Genomic DNA, 14,692 nt, shown 5'->3' with positions numbered 1-14,692 from the left:
GTGATCGTAGCACTTATTTATACCTAGCTTGTCGTACAAGTCACATTAAGTGACTCTGACTCATGTTCTAGCCTAGATTGATGAGCTACAGGTCCAGTCGTACAGGTCATGTTAGGTGACTCCGACTCGCATACTATTTTATGTTGGTTTCACACCTAACTTACACTTATTATGGCTGAGATATTATGACATCGCATACTTCAATTTTCGTTGCTCTTGTGCATTGGTTTTCATACCTACATAGTAGTATTTTCTAGAAACTATATGGGCTTTACAGAGAGAGGTTAGTATTTTCAAAAAAGATAAATGTGTTTTTCTAAAGCTTTGTTTCTAACCATTCACCCTTCTGTTTTTCACCCCTCTAGGCTTTAGCTGCTAAACTATTGTATCGACAAGGATTCTTGGCATATCCCAGTATAGGTGGCTACCTATGATGATGGTATAATCCTTATCTTATTGTACTATGCCTTACTTTTGCTCTGTCATCACGTGTGAAATGGGTTTATTCCTGCTCACAGCGCATTCTTATATTTAGGCACTTTTAGGTTTAAATTTATTCACATTTTCCACATCACTATACTTTATGGCTTCCTCACCTTCCAGGTGTCGGCTAGCACAGCTCGATTCGAAGTCCTAGTGGACATTCCAGGTCGGGGTGTGTCAAGAAAACTTCATTAATTTGTTAAAATTTTAAGTATAGTTATATATTGGTACATTCAGATTCTAAATGTATCAATAAACAAACTCCAGAAATCTAAATGTACCACACAACCAATGTACCTATATTATAGGTAATCGAACGAACCAATATAATCAAATGATTATACAATTAAATGTACCTCTTGTAAAATTGTAGGAAAAAAGTTTTATCAAATTCTAAAAAGAAACAGATACTTAATTAACGAAATTGAAACGAGGCACCTATCAAAACCCCGAAATAGATAAAGTTGAAAATTCGGTCCAAACTGAACTAAACCGAATGCTTTTATTAACTTTTATTTTGGAGAAATTAGGTTCTTATCCCAATTTCTTATATTGCATTGATTAAAACCATGTTTCTTTTTACTTTTTTATCAAGGTCTCTAGCTTTTAATGAATGCCATTATTTTAGTTATAAATTATTTATATATCAACATAATTAAACTTTATTTTAAATATATATTCATTTAGTGTTAGAAACGTTACATTTGGTGTATTTATATTTATGGTGAAGCTTTGTATCATATATTACTATTTTTAGTTTGTACTATTTTTAATTTGCAACCTTTTTTTAATTTGTACCAATTTTCTATTTAGTTTTAGTTTGTACCCATATATTATTTTCATTTTGTGCCCATATTTTTAGAATTTTTATTTATACTCATAATTTATTTATAACGTACCCATTTACCTTTATAAATGTACCACTTTGTTATATGCAAAATGTACCAATTCTTTTTTGTAAATGTACCATTTTTTTTATGAAAAATGTATCCATTTTTTAATGTAAAATCTATTCGTTTTTTATTTATAATGTATACATATTCCATAATAAAATGTACCCCTTTTTTATTTATTTTTTATTTTTAACACTATGGGTACATTCATTTGACATCTATTATTTCAAAGCTATATTGTTACCTGTTTTTATTTATTTATTCAGTCAAATTTTTGAGTATTTTCTTTTTTATAGTAATCATTTTTAATTTATATGCCATATAACATGTGATTTTAAATCCCATAATATGTAGTCACTCAGTACTACAGTTTGGTGAGAGATCTTAAGTTCAAATCTTGTGGATAGAAAATTCGATACCAAATTAAGCTGCACATTGTGTGGCTTAGTCGAACTCTCCCTCTTCCTAGTGTCAAACTATCGATGTACTCAAAAAAAAAAAAATCTCATAATATGTCAAGTAATTAATATCAAACATGAGAAAATACATATCAATAGCAATAATGAGGTGTACAAAGTCAAGAGACTTTAATCAAAAATTGAATACTATTAAGGTTTTAGTCAAAGAATGTTAGTGACTAAGGACCAGATCCAAAGTCTCCCTTTATTTTTTAAGATTCAGGCTTGATTCTATAAGCCAAACTCTATTACCCAATCATTCTGCTAGCCAAACTCATAGTTCTAATCATTTATCTTCTCTTTAGTTCCTAATCCCACAACACAATACCAAAAACTAACCCTATTAACCCTAAATACCTCATTATCTCCGCCACTTCCCTCTTTCCATCAATTTTAAGTGCCTCTCTTTGTTTCTCTCTCTCTCTCTCCATCCCTCCTTATGAACTCTAATACTTCATTCTCTCCGCCAATTTCTCTCTCTTCACTCCCTCAGTCTCTTTTTCCGTCTCAACCAAATCAATTAGATTTCCTCTCAAAATTTCGAGTTTAAAATCTAACAGAGCCAAGTACATGTTTTCAATTTCGTCCATGATTTTGGGGTGAAATCAAATTGAACCAAATCGTGTCTACGTATTGCAACTTCTTTTTTTCCTTTTCCTTTTCCTTTTTTACCTTTTCATATAGCTTTTCCTTTATTTGATCAAAGGGTTAAATTTGATTATACTTGCAAAAATTATACCTAGAGCATACTTTTAATACTTAATTGTACATTGTGACAATACTTTTTATACATTTCCAAAAGAGGCAAAAGTTAAAAATGTGAAAAATGACATCATTACCCTTTTTTTCTCTAGAGTGTAAGTTACAAAATTACCCTTTATAGTGGAAAATTTTTATCCATACTTCTATCTCTTCAACTGTTGCTCCCTTCTCTCTCTTTCCCTTTTCAAGAAATATTGGTTCAATTTAATTATTCGTTGAGCTATTTCTATTTGTACTAATCTACCAGTGGGATTAGATATTTAAAAAATAAAAAATAAATCATTCTATTTGGAAATTTTCATATCTAAATATGTGGTCCAACTTTTATCCAATTTTTTTTGAAAATGTTTGGATTTATAAGTTTTAGGATTTGAATAAGGCAAATACGTAGACAACAAGGTTTATTATTACAATTGCCATTCTTTTTCAGTTTGGCTTTCCAACAAGGTTTATTAGTTAATTCAAATGTTGATAATTATAATAATGATTTAGTGGGACACCATTTGAATGAAGGGTGGATGCACCAAACTAGTAATTGGCTTTTTAATTAATGAATGAACTTGTGGATCTATGCCCTTTACCCAGCTTACCATCCCATTTTCCTTCCCAATTGGACAATTAAAGTTTCCATCTAGTTTTAATTATTTTTTAGAAGGTTATAATTCCCTTCTTTTTCCCTTTTCAAGTTCAATGTGCCTTAAAATTGGATCAAAGAATGTTCTTGCTGCTTTATGGTATATGATATTCAAAACAAACACAATTCATCACAGATGACCTTCTTCCTTACATATCGGCAAGAAGTCTCTCACATCCAGTTCAATTTTGTTCTGATTTCTCTCTTTTTTTTCATTGATTCGACGTCTGGATCGTGTTATACGTGCAAATTCCTAAACTTTTGCACTTTACTTTCTTCCTCACTTTTTCGGCAGCTAAACAAAGCACAAACAAAAAACCATAAAGGAAATGCAAAAGGCACATATGAATTATTAATCAAGAAGCTCTTGAAAAAGTCCTAGCGAAAGGGACAAACACCGAATTGAAGCACGGCGAACTTCTCGACCGACTTCTTGACCTTAAAGTAGTAGATGTTGGCACAGTTGAACTGATTCTGCAAAAATGGTCGAAGACAGGTTGAACTAATTCTACAAAAATGGTCGAAGGTAGGTTTAACTAATTTTGCAAAAATGGTTGAGGCGGGTTGAACTGATTCTGCAAAAAAGATCAAGTATGGGTTAAACTGATTCTGCAAAAATGGTCAAGGATAGGTTGGACTGATTCTGTAAAAATGGTTTAGGACGGATTGAACTGATTTTGCCAAAAATGGTCAGGTTGAACTAATTCAACAAAAATGGTCAAGGACAAATTGATCGAGGATGGGTTGAACTGATTCTGCAAAAATGGTCGATGATTGATTACACTGATTCTGCAAAAATGGTCGACAACTAGTGGAAGTGATTCTGCCAAAATGGTCGACAACTAGTGGAACTGATTCTGCAAAAATGGTCAAGGACAAGTGGAACTGATTTTGCAAAAATGATTAAGGACAGATTGAACTGATTCTGCAAAAATGACTGATCACGGGTGAACTGATTCTGCAAAAATGGTGGAGGACTAATTGAACCGATTATGTAAAAATGGTTGAGGACAGTTGAAATAGTTCTAGTAATAAATTATACAAATTGATTCTACATATGGTTTCAAAACTGATTCTGCAGAAATAGTCGATAATGGATTGAGCTTATGGCACATTAATTTTGTTGGAGTTATGAGGGTTGGGGTTTATTCACAACCCTAAAGCCTTAGGGGTATGGCTTATATTTTAAAACATTATTTCTATGTTCTTGGACTGGGCGTTAGTTGTTTTTATGCTTTTGTCTCTCATTGACATGTTTAAAAACAAGTGGAGTTCCTTGACATATAGTGAATTTTTTTTTTTTTCTCTTTATATACAAAGCTCTCATTATACTTGGGTTGTTTCCATGTAAGAAATTATTTTTCTTTACTTAATGATGTGGCATCTGACACATTCCGATCCAGAATGTCCACATAGACTCCGAATTGAGCTGTGCTAGCCAACACCCCGGAAGGTGAAGAAGCCATAAAGTGTAGTGAAGTGGAAAATGTGAATAAATTTAAACCTAAAAGTGCCTAAATTGCAAGAGTGTGCAAGTGAGCGGGAATAAACCCATTTCACACATGATGTCAGAGCATAAGTAAAGTACAGTAAAAGTAGAATGAGAATTATACCATTGAAAGTATTCTCTTATACCAATATTTGCCAAGAATCCTCGTCAACACAAAAGCTCTGCCACTAAAACCTGGAGGGGGGGAAAAACAAGGGTGAGTGGGCTTGCAAATAACGTTTGTAAAACCTTCTCGAAAACGTAATAACTCTTCGCCGTAAAACAAGTATAGTTACCAAACATAGCGTAGTACGTATAGTATGAAAATACTTACCCTAAACAGTAATATCTTGAGAAAGCAATAATTCACAATATTTCATAAATAAACACATAACGTCCAGTAATCACATAATCTACATAAACAAACATATCATTTTGAGTACTCGTTGAAATATGCTAACACATGAGTTCATGTAGAGATATTCTAACATGAACAGGACTAGGCCTAATAATCGTTTATGCTCTAGTATTGAAGGAGAAGAAAAGTTTGAGTTTGGAGGCATGAAAGAGGAATCATTGCAATCCGATCGCGACAGAATGACATTCTTTTTTATGCAACCATTCTAACCTGATTTCTATCTTAAATACATTTTCTTCCTATCTTTCGAAGTGTTTTTTTTTTCTTTAATGTATAGCAAGTTATTTTCAAATTTCGAGGACGAAATTTTTTTAAGGTGGGCAAATTGTAACAACCAGTCCATAATTTTACGGCTTTATTAATTTTAAATGTGTGAATTGACAAAATGCCCCTGGAGGCGAGATTGTTGACTTTTGTTGACCGTCACTTTGTGACATGTATGGACTACTATCTTATGGTATTCGTGTAGTACTCATTACTATGAACGTGTGGGCGCAAGCGAAATTGAAATCGGAGTTATGGTTAAAATTTTACGAAAATATGAACGTGAGGTTACTTTAGTAATTTTGCATTTTTGAATTTTGGTCCTTGATTATTTTAATAATTTCTAGTGAGATATTTTATTATTTTAATAATTTTTCTGGCTCGTGGGGCCACACCTGCTCTCTTCTCCATTTCTTCCATGTGTCTTCCTTTCTCCCACACACTAGGATCTCTCTCTTTCTAACTCTCCTCTTGTCTCTCACTCAAACTCTCTCATCCCTCTACAACCACTGGCACCAAGACCAGAACACCACTATCCTCTTCATTGTCCCTCTACTATCATCTCATTCATCTCTTGTTGTCTCGTACACAGACCCAAAAAAAGTCTGGCGGTGTTGACACCATTTCAGCCGAACTCGAGGCACCATCATTCGCCATTTTCTCCGGCGAGTTCCTCGACCACAACTCAATTCAGATTCTAGGTAGATATCCCGGGTCGGGGTGTGTCAACATCATTTCACTGTACAAATGTCGTAATTCAAACTGTTCATTTTCTTTTTCATCATTTAAAGATCATCTCTAGCTAGCAAAAAAAAAAAAAATCATTTGAATTGGAGACAATTTAGTCATTCAGATGTATGTATCAAACAAAGCAAGTGTGAAGTCCAAACTTTTTGGTTTGGCTTTCCTTGTCAACATTGTAATACGTACCACACATGGTCAAATTAGTTTTAGGACATACTCTGCAAAAATGGCTACTATTGTTGGAAATATTCACATCAAAGTTGTGGCACATCACCTCAAAGGTTTGTCATGTATGCATTTCATGTTTAACATACTGATGCATTTTGGCTAGTGACTTTGTCTTGTCAGAATTTCTCGTTGTTGTCTAGCTAGTTGGGCACGCAATTTAAGATAGCCCATATGGATTGATTGGCACCCTTTATATGGGATTAAGATTTTCTCCATTGATCTGCTCAAATTGCTTGTACATTTGACAAGTGTCTCTTTGTACCTTGTTTGCAGAAATCAAAGGTTTTGTTTTAATAGGGTTAGAGGATTTCATTTCCTTTTTGGAGAGAAAGTTCATAATTTTGAGAGGTGTTTTTCCTCTCCATCTCAGATCTCCTTAGGAGCATCAAGCATTCTTTCTGGGTAATATTCTTCTTTGAATATTTATAATTCTCCAAAAATGCTTGTTTAAATCTTTTTATATGCTCAATTTTTTTGGCTAGGACATTTTACATTTTCAAAGAGTTTTTAAAACCTTGGGTTGCCTCTTGTGTTCTTCATTAGAAACACTAGCCACAAAACCATGTTCATGCATTATACACTCAATCATTTCATAATAAGGTTGCATTGTTATTCATGGTTTTGTTTTAATTTTGTGGTCAAGTTCTTCAAGTTTCAAATCTTTAAACTGACCCATTTTTTTATTCTTGTTAGTTTCTCCTTTCAACTGTTTGACTGGAGAAACTGAATGGTCGTTGAATCTAGATTTGATTTGATCATTATCATCATATCATTTTGCATTTGTTGGTGTTGGTCTCGATGCCACAAGGTTAAAAGTTCAAGAGGAGATGCCATCTTGTGAAGACTAGAGACGACTCCATTTCGGTGCCACAAGGTGATGAGCTTAGGAAGAGCTGCCACTTCATGAAGATCGAAGGAATCCTCAACTCGTGCAAAGTAAGGTTGCACAAAGGTAAAACTGCTCTGTAGATTAGATCTAAGATGTGTGGATCTTTGTATGAACCTTATTTGCGTTAATGGATTGGACTCAGTGGAGAGTTTCGGGTTTTTTAACCCAGAGGTGGGTTTTTCGGGCCAAAAACTTATTGCGTCTTTTGTCTCTTAAACTTGTTCACATATCTTATTCACTAGTATATGTTTCATGCATCCTTTGAGTTGTTAATTGATATGTGTTTGTGACTAAGTTTACACTGCATATTATGTGCTATAAATTGAATTGTTATTGACTATGATAACTTGTAGTGAACTAAGTTTGATTTGTAATTTGTGTTTGGTTAAATGACGAATCTATACTTAGTTGACTGATAACCTTGACTAGTCAATTTAGCATACTTTAATTTATAATTGTTTTGTCACTGTTGTCTGAACTAATAAGTAAATGTGTTCATGTTTAGGATTTGGTGTTGTGAAACTGATCTAGGCAAACTTTGATTAGTTGGACGTACTGACTAACTTGTAACTAGTTGACCAGCTCATTTGGCTAGTCTACGATGCAAAATTAAATTTTTATTTGCAGAATATTCAGCCTTGTACCAATTTCATCACGGGTTTTGGTAACTTGTAATATCCTAATGGTTAACTACAAATTTCTTTGAATCATATGGATGACTAAATGGTCTCCAAATCGAATGAAATTTTCTTGAGATGATGATAAAGATAATGAATAGTTCAGATTATAACGTTTTTGTATAGTGAAATGATGACACGCCGTGATGTATGAAGAAATCACTCTTGAAAAAAACAAGCAAAACAACAAAAGAAATGAACCCCATTAAAATAGAAAAAGAAAAGAAAAAGTGGTAGAACTATTAATTATTCATTGAGAAATAGACAGAAATAGGATATTTTCTTAATCTTAGGACAGAAATAGGACACACCGGCCATGCACAAGCCATGCACACCATGCTTAAAACTAAAATTACCAAAATACCCCCATATAAATACTAAAAAATATCAACCCATTGCATCACTTTTCTCATTTGGAAGAGAGGGATGTCGAGATAGCTTTGTGAGCTTTGGGTTTCTGGGTTGAGCTCAGTCTCTGAGCTCCGATTTCGAAAAGAGGGAAGTCCAAAGAGAGGTGAGAAGAGTGAGCTGGGTTTTGGGTTGGCCTCAAACCTTTGATTTCGAACAAAGGATACGAGAGAGACGTGAAAAGAGTGAGCTGGGTTTTGTACCATATTTTTTGTTTTGGCCAGAAAGTTTTCTAGCAACTGAAGCTTTGGCAGAAATAGTAAGGTAGAGTTAGTTCCAAGTTCATTCATCAATGATTCATGGAATAAATGGGTTGTTTGTAAGATAAATTAATATATAATTAGAAGTTAAACTAGGGTTTGTGTTTCATATTAGGGTCTATGGGTTGTGGAATAAATTTCAAATTTTGACGTGCTCAAAACTGGAATGGAACAATTTATGGTTAAGTGTTCAATTGCAAAAATTTGTGAAATTTTTCCCGTAATGTGTATGTGGTGTGCATAGCTACATCTTAATATGAAAAGTGACAATGTTCACCAGTTATGATGCACATATCTTATGCTATGGAATTTAGCGAGTATGAGCACAACCTAGTTGGCCTCGGCGAAAAAAAAAAAAAATTAAGAAAAAGCTTAGATGACGTTAGGGGTCATGCGTGTCCATGAAATAACGACAACGAGTATCATATTTTCCATGTGCACGGTTAAGCGTGATTGATATACATAACAAGACTTTTCAAACTGCCACTGTAACCTTATATACATAACAATTATGTTTTAATTATATCCACTATACCAATAGGTTGCCATTAAAGTTTCAATCTCCAGTTCTGTGCATATCATGTGCATGTAATGTGCACATGATGTGCATGTGGTGTGCATATAGTGTATACGGTGGTCACGTTATAGGTGATGACGTCATTTTTCTAATTTCGAAGAGAAAGCTGTGAGCTCTAGGTTTTTTGGATTGGCTCATATCTGTGAGCATACCATGTGCATGTCGTATGCATGTCGTCTACATACAGTGAGCATATCCTGAAAAATTCATCCAACAAAACACCAATTTTTGCCAAGTTTTAGTAAACACCATTCAAACAAGGTAGGGAATCTCATGATATAAAAGAGGGAGAAATTGATTAAATTTTGTTTCACTATTACTTCATACAGCTTCTCGGTTTATTCTCCCCTTCCCCAAATATGAAAAATCTCACTTCTTTGATCCCACTAATATGAAAATATTGGAAGGAAGAGAGCAAACAACAATTGGGTTTTCTGATTTTTGGTCAAAAACTTGTTTTGGTGGTGTTGACCCCTCATGCCTAGGATGTTCGTGGAGAAAGGAAGAGAGAGAGAGGGGGGGCTTTGTTCCCAGTAGGCACCGTGTGTGCACCAACAATTAATGACTAGGCTTTGTTTCCACCCTTGATGCGAGTCCAGTAGTGGTGGTCTCAAGCCTCGTTTGTTTACCTGTTGCCGAAAAATGGCCAGAAAACTCACGGTCTGCTTGAGTTTTGATCCTAACGATCGAGGATGAGATTCATACAAGGCTAGGTGTTTTGGACTAGTGAGGTTGAGATGAATTAGGTGGTGGCTTCATTTTGAACGATGTTGGTCGGGACGAATGTGCATCATGTGTGCACAGTGAGAACGAAAGAGACAATGCGTGAGAGAGAAAGTGAGACAAGAGAGAGGGAAGGAGAGAGGTAGTAGAGAGAAAGAAATCAGAAAATGGAAGGAAATAACCCATTTATATACGAGGGTAATTAAGTCATTTCAAGGTGTACGAAAAATCTTATTTTTGTTCGATTGTTGTGCATAGCGTGTGCATATTCAAAAAATCCTATTTTTGTCCCAAGATTAAGAAAATGTCATATTTCTGTCTGTTTCCCTTATTTATTTGCAAAAATCAAGGTTTTAAAAGGCAACGTTAAGAGCTAGTTAGTCGGCAAGCCAGGGCTTAGCTCCTAGGTGAGGTCTAGGCGGATTTAAGTGAATTTATTAGATAACGTATAACTAAGTACCTATTTATACTTCAAAAAGTACATAATTGCATTGGAATACATAATTTGCAAAATAGAATTAATGGCGTATAGATTATAAAGTATTAGAACATAATGAAAACATGGGAGATAAGCATATAATGTGTATTTATCTAGGTATTAACAAGTCTCTTATAATTTATTTAAAAATATAAAATGCAAAATGAAAGTTATCTATTTTCTATCTAAGTGAGGGCTACAACCTAGACGGGTGCCTATGCATGTCGCCCTTTCTTAATTTTCAAATACCTAAGGATTAATCAGGGTGATGGCAAGCTGCCTAACGCCGTTGGGGAGTTTTTAGAACAGTGGCAAAAATAAAGTGTTTTTGAAGCAATTTAAGCCAAACCTTGTCTAGAAACCGTGCCGGAGTATCATATTCTTTGTTGAGCGTACTACTGTTGGATCATTTTGCTACTTTAATAGATAATGCATCAAACTGCCGACACACAAATCATAGCCTATAAGCTATGCCCCAAAAATATAACTCGCATCATACTAAAACCAAAACAAATAAGAAAAATTACAAATTAAAACAGGAATAGCATAGTTCAACAGTTACACATACGCCAAAAGCTAAATAATTAACATTGTCCTTCATATAGTGATCAGCAATAACCAAAGTACGTAATTTCCAGGAAATAAATTAAGTTTCAAGCCATATTTCAATGGACACAAGCAGTAGCACCTGCAAAAAGTTGAGCAAACATATAAGGTGGTGTTCAGATTCGCATATTTGAAACATACAAGACATGATTTCGACTTGATTAAACTACAACGGATCACCAACAGATCGATAATAATAAAAAGTGATGTGAAAATAATGTTCTTTTGTTAGATTTACATTATTAGACATATACTTACATTATCAGATCGTAAATCAAAATTGCACAATTGAAATTATATTCAACTTAATCAATAGTTTAGATCTATTATAGTTTGGCTAACAACTAATTTGAAATAACTTCATGATGCGACCATGGAGTTTTAGAATGACAAAATACTTGACTCCGTTAAAAAAAATTTCTTCTTATATACAGATTCTAATTTGATGACTATGTGTACAATTTTATTTTTGTATTTTTTAAATATTACTTCAGTACAATCAGTATATGACTACATATTTAAGTAATTTAGATCCACTGGTTAAATTCTTTTGAATTGTTCAGTACACATCCAACCATTATACTTGCTGCAATCTAAAATGTTTGCTATGACATCAAAAGATATGTAATATGTAGTGCTAGAAGATGAAGGTCCTTTCGGACCATAAAGTTAAGGAAAGTCATATTTAAAACATTCATTTTTTACCTCTAACACACCTTTCTTAATTTTTGACCTTTGAGCTTCTTCAATTCACTCGATTCAATAGCCAAAAATTCAAAAGGACGTGTGAAAAGTAAAAATGAGTTTGTGGATAGCACTACCCTAAAGTTAACACATTGAAACCATATTTTACATGCATGATCATGCTGATGGATTAGATGATTTCACAATGATTGGATGAAGATTTGACAAATTAGCTCCTTATAGATACCCTTTAGTATTAGCAATTAGTGCTGGAATATAGAACAGATGTCCAGTAGCCACTTTCGAGAGCTATCTCTCTGGAGAACCCCTAGCGCCGCTCCCTCTCTCCCAAAGAACCCCAATCTTACCTTAGCCGCGGGTCCTTCCTTTTTGGTGGGGTCGGTGTCAACCCCATTTTTTCTTCCGTGATCCTCATTTTCTTCCTTTTCCTTTTCTCTAGTCTTTCGTAGTTTTGTTTGAGTTTGTCTCATTTTCCTTGAATTTTGCCTCAATTTTCTTGTGTTCTGTCTCAATTGTTGATAAATCTTGTCGCTTATTAAAGTTTCATGTCTTTTTCTTTCCAAATTGTTGTTCCTAGCCACAAGCTACTGCCCACTTGGTTTGGCTATTCGACTCCTCGAGTTATTCCTCCATAGACTTTAGTTTGGGGCGTGCCTTTAGTGTCGGTGGCTGCCAATGTTCAATTCTCAATATTTGGTAGGGTTATGGGGACGCTTTTAGCATGAGTGGCTTCCCCACCCCCATTTCCATTCATCCTTTCGATTCGTTGGTTCTTCTTCTTGGTGGCGTCTTGGCGATGGTGGTGCGGCTATTTTGGTGAAGAGGCTAGTTCTCATTTTCAGATCTAAGTTTTCGGCTTAGGCACTATTATGGGCTTACTTTTTGGATTTGTTTATTTTACTTATGGGTTGCACTTTTAGTTTAATGTTGTGAATTATCTTTGGACTTGCCTCACTGTATACTAGTGTGTTTTATTTTTAATGATAGTTGCTTTGACCAAAATAAAAATAACCTTTACTACTTAGTATTATGACATTATAACTATTATGATACTGAAAAGATAATTAGGCCTTTTTATATTATCGACTTTGGATTAGTGTAATTTTCAATGGTATGTAATTTAGTGAACAAAAATATGTGGAAACTATTTTTTTGTCTTTGAATTGAAGAGAGTACGCATATATATATATATATATATATATACCTTGAATTGGAAGCAAAGAAACTGAGTCAGAGGCATCACTTTCAACATTGGTGATGAGTTCTACTGCACGGGGCTGCTTCAGGCCATCTGATTTGTGAACATTGACATCAAGCTCAGCTGGATGGATCTTCCTCTTCAACATCCTCCTCATCAGCTTTAGCATTACAAACAATTAATTAGTTACGTTTTGGGGGGTTCCGGAATTACAAATTGTTCATTAAATCATTGAACTGGGAAAATTAAGACCATTATTAACAGTTAAAAAGTAGTTACTATAGTGAGTACCCTTTATGTGTATCTAGGACAAAAAATGTGCATCACAATTTCACTTGATAGGAAACAAACGACCCACCCCAAGTTCAGTCCCCCACTAGAGATAAATTCAGTGTAAAATATCACTTGTATAAAAAAATAAAAAAATAAAAAGAAGGGAAACATATGAACCAAATCATAAATAATCAAAAGAAATGACTCACTCGTTGCAGATTTTTTATTGGACTTGAATCCTCTTTGACGCGAGGAATGAGCTTCTTGGCAAATGCTAGGCCACTCTTTGTTCCCACATTCACCTTTTTCTGCATTTCTGGCTGGACTTTGCAGGAGTCAAGATTCAGTTGACCAACATCATGAACATGATCAGCCTGGAATAGGTCAGCTAGGGTTATTCTTTGACCTCTCTTCTTCCTTTGATCTTCATCGGTGATCTCGGAACAGTAAAGATCAGGTGACGCAATACTGATTTCATAGTGGGACCCTTCAAATGGTGTAAGAGGAACACCACCAACGGTCAAGATGGCATGATCATCATCAGCTGGTTTCTCAATGGCATCAGAGTTTGACCCAACGTCCTCAAAACTGTGTCCAAATGTTTTAAACATTAAAGGATTCAGTTCTTCATCTCCAAAATTATCATCATAATGTTCATCATTGTCGTCATCATTATCACTGTGTGAAAATCCATTGTTTTCCTGATCGTCCTCTTCGCTCTCCAAAACAAAATATTCGTTCTGGTTGAAGGATTTTAGAGGATTGAAACCCAAGGTACCTATCGTTAAAATGCCCTCCCTCCAGCCGTCAAGCCCGTCAACATCAACAAGCCCGACTTGCTTGAGAAATGCTTGTGTGCCCTTGTCATTGGTTTCCATTTCCAGTTCAGTCTTTTTCACACTTCCAGAAAATCCATCTGAGGGAAACAAATTATTCTTCAGTTAGCACATAAAATAAATTCATAGAAAAATGACAAATTTTTTTTGTTAATAAAATAAATAAATAGGTACGATAATATATCAACTTAAGTGATAATACATATAACAAAAAAATCAAATTAAAGTAAGAAATTCAATTCCATATATAAAGAGAAAAGTTAAGAAATAAAACCTTTGTGATGAAGCCGCTTATGAACCCAGTTGAAGATCTGCATACAGAGAAGGAAAGAAGACCAATCAGTGATATTGCACAATTAACTATATTGGTTATAATTAATAAATTCTGCATTAAGTTAAAACATGATATAATAATGTACATGGTTCTGCAACTAGTACGTACTAATTACCTTCATATTTTTCTGAGCAAAGTTGCCAATGATCAGAGCAAAGCCCCAGCGACTGAAACACAAACTGCAGAGGAATAATTATGAGTACCAGAATAAAAGGGCCGGGGCCAAGTGGGTTGCAGAGTCTGAAAACGACACGCGTCCAGAGCGGGGCCCTAAAATGCACCTGTGTTTGTGGGTGCATTGGCTTCTTTGACGAGCCACGATGTTGGGTCTCTGTGGCATGATCGATGTGCCGAA

The 14,692-nt window shown here is 34.6% G+C and overlaps 1 protein-coding gene across 2 annotated transcripts; it reads right to left on the bottom strand.

The window, feature by feature from the left end:
- Positions 1-10,899: 10,899 nt before the first annotated feature.
- On the bottom strand, positions 10,900-14,692 carry LOC137735467 (protein TILLER ANGLE CONTROL 1). Of its 2 annotated transcripts, XM_068474894.2 has the most exons (6): positions 14,619-14,692; positions 14,453-14,516; positions 14,278-14,314; positions 13,377-14,083; positions 12,901-13,054; positions 10,900-11,073 (listed from the first exon to the last, which is right to left on the bottom strand). In XM_068474894.2, exons 1-6 carry the CDS (start codon positions 14,675-14,677, stop codon positions 11,051-11,053), a joined length of 1,044 nt encoding a protein of 347 aa, XP_068330995.2. In that variant the 5' UTR covers positions 14,678-14,692; the 3' UTR covers positions 10,900-11,050. The 2 variants fall into 2 exon arrangements, with proteins under 2 accessions (XP_068330995.2, XP_088552630.1); XM_088696504.1 differs by lacking the exons at positions 14,453-14,516; positions 14,619-14,692 and having other exon boundaries at positions 14,278-14,320.

Source organism: Pyrus communis, chromosome 7 (assembly GCF_041283825.1).
Source record: "Pyrus communis isolate YQ-2024b chromosome 7, ASM4128382v1, whole genome shotgun sequence".
Classification (NCBI taxonomy): Eukaryota; Viridiplantae; Streptophyta; class Magnoliopsida; order Rosales; family Rosaceae; genus Pyrus; species Pyrus communis.
The sequence above is the reverse complement of the archived record's forward strand: the minus strand, read 5'-3'. Positions and strand labels throughout refer to the sequence as shown.

Bases quoted from the DNA above. Each gene is read 5' to 3' on its own strand.
- LOC137735467 (XM_068474894.2), bottom strand. From the start codon at position 14,677: ATGCCACAGAGACCCAACATCGTGGCTCGTCAAAGAAGCCAATGCACC. The intron at 14,315-14,452 runs GTAATTAGTACG...CTCTGTATGCAG, and splicing joins TTGCTCAGAAAAATATGAAG to ATCTTCAACTGGGTTCATAA. The intron at 11,074-12,900 runs GTATATATATAT...AACTTTTTGCAG, and splicing joins TTCTTTGCTTCCAATTCAAG to GTGCTACTGCTTGTGTCCAT.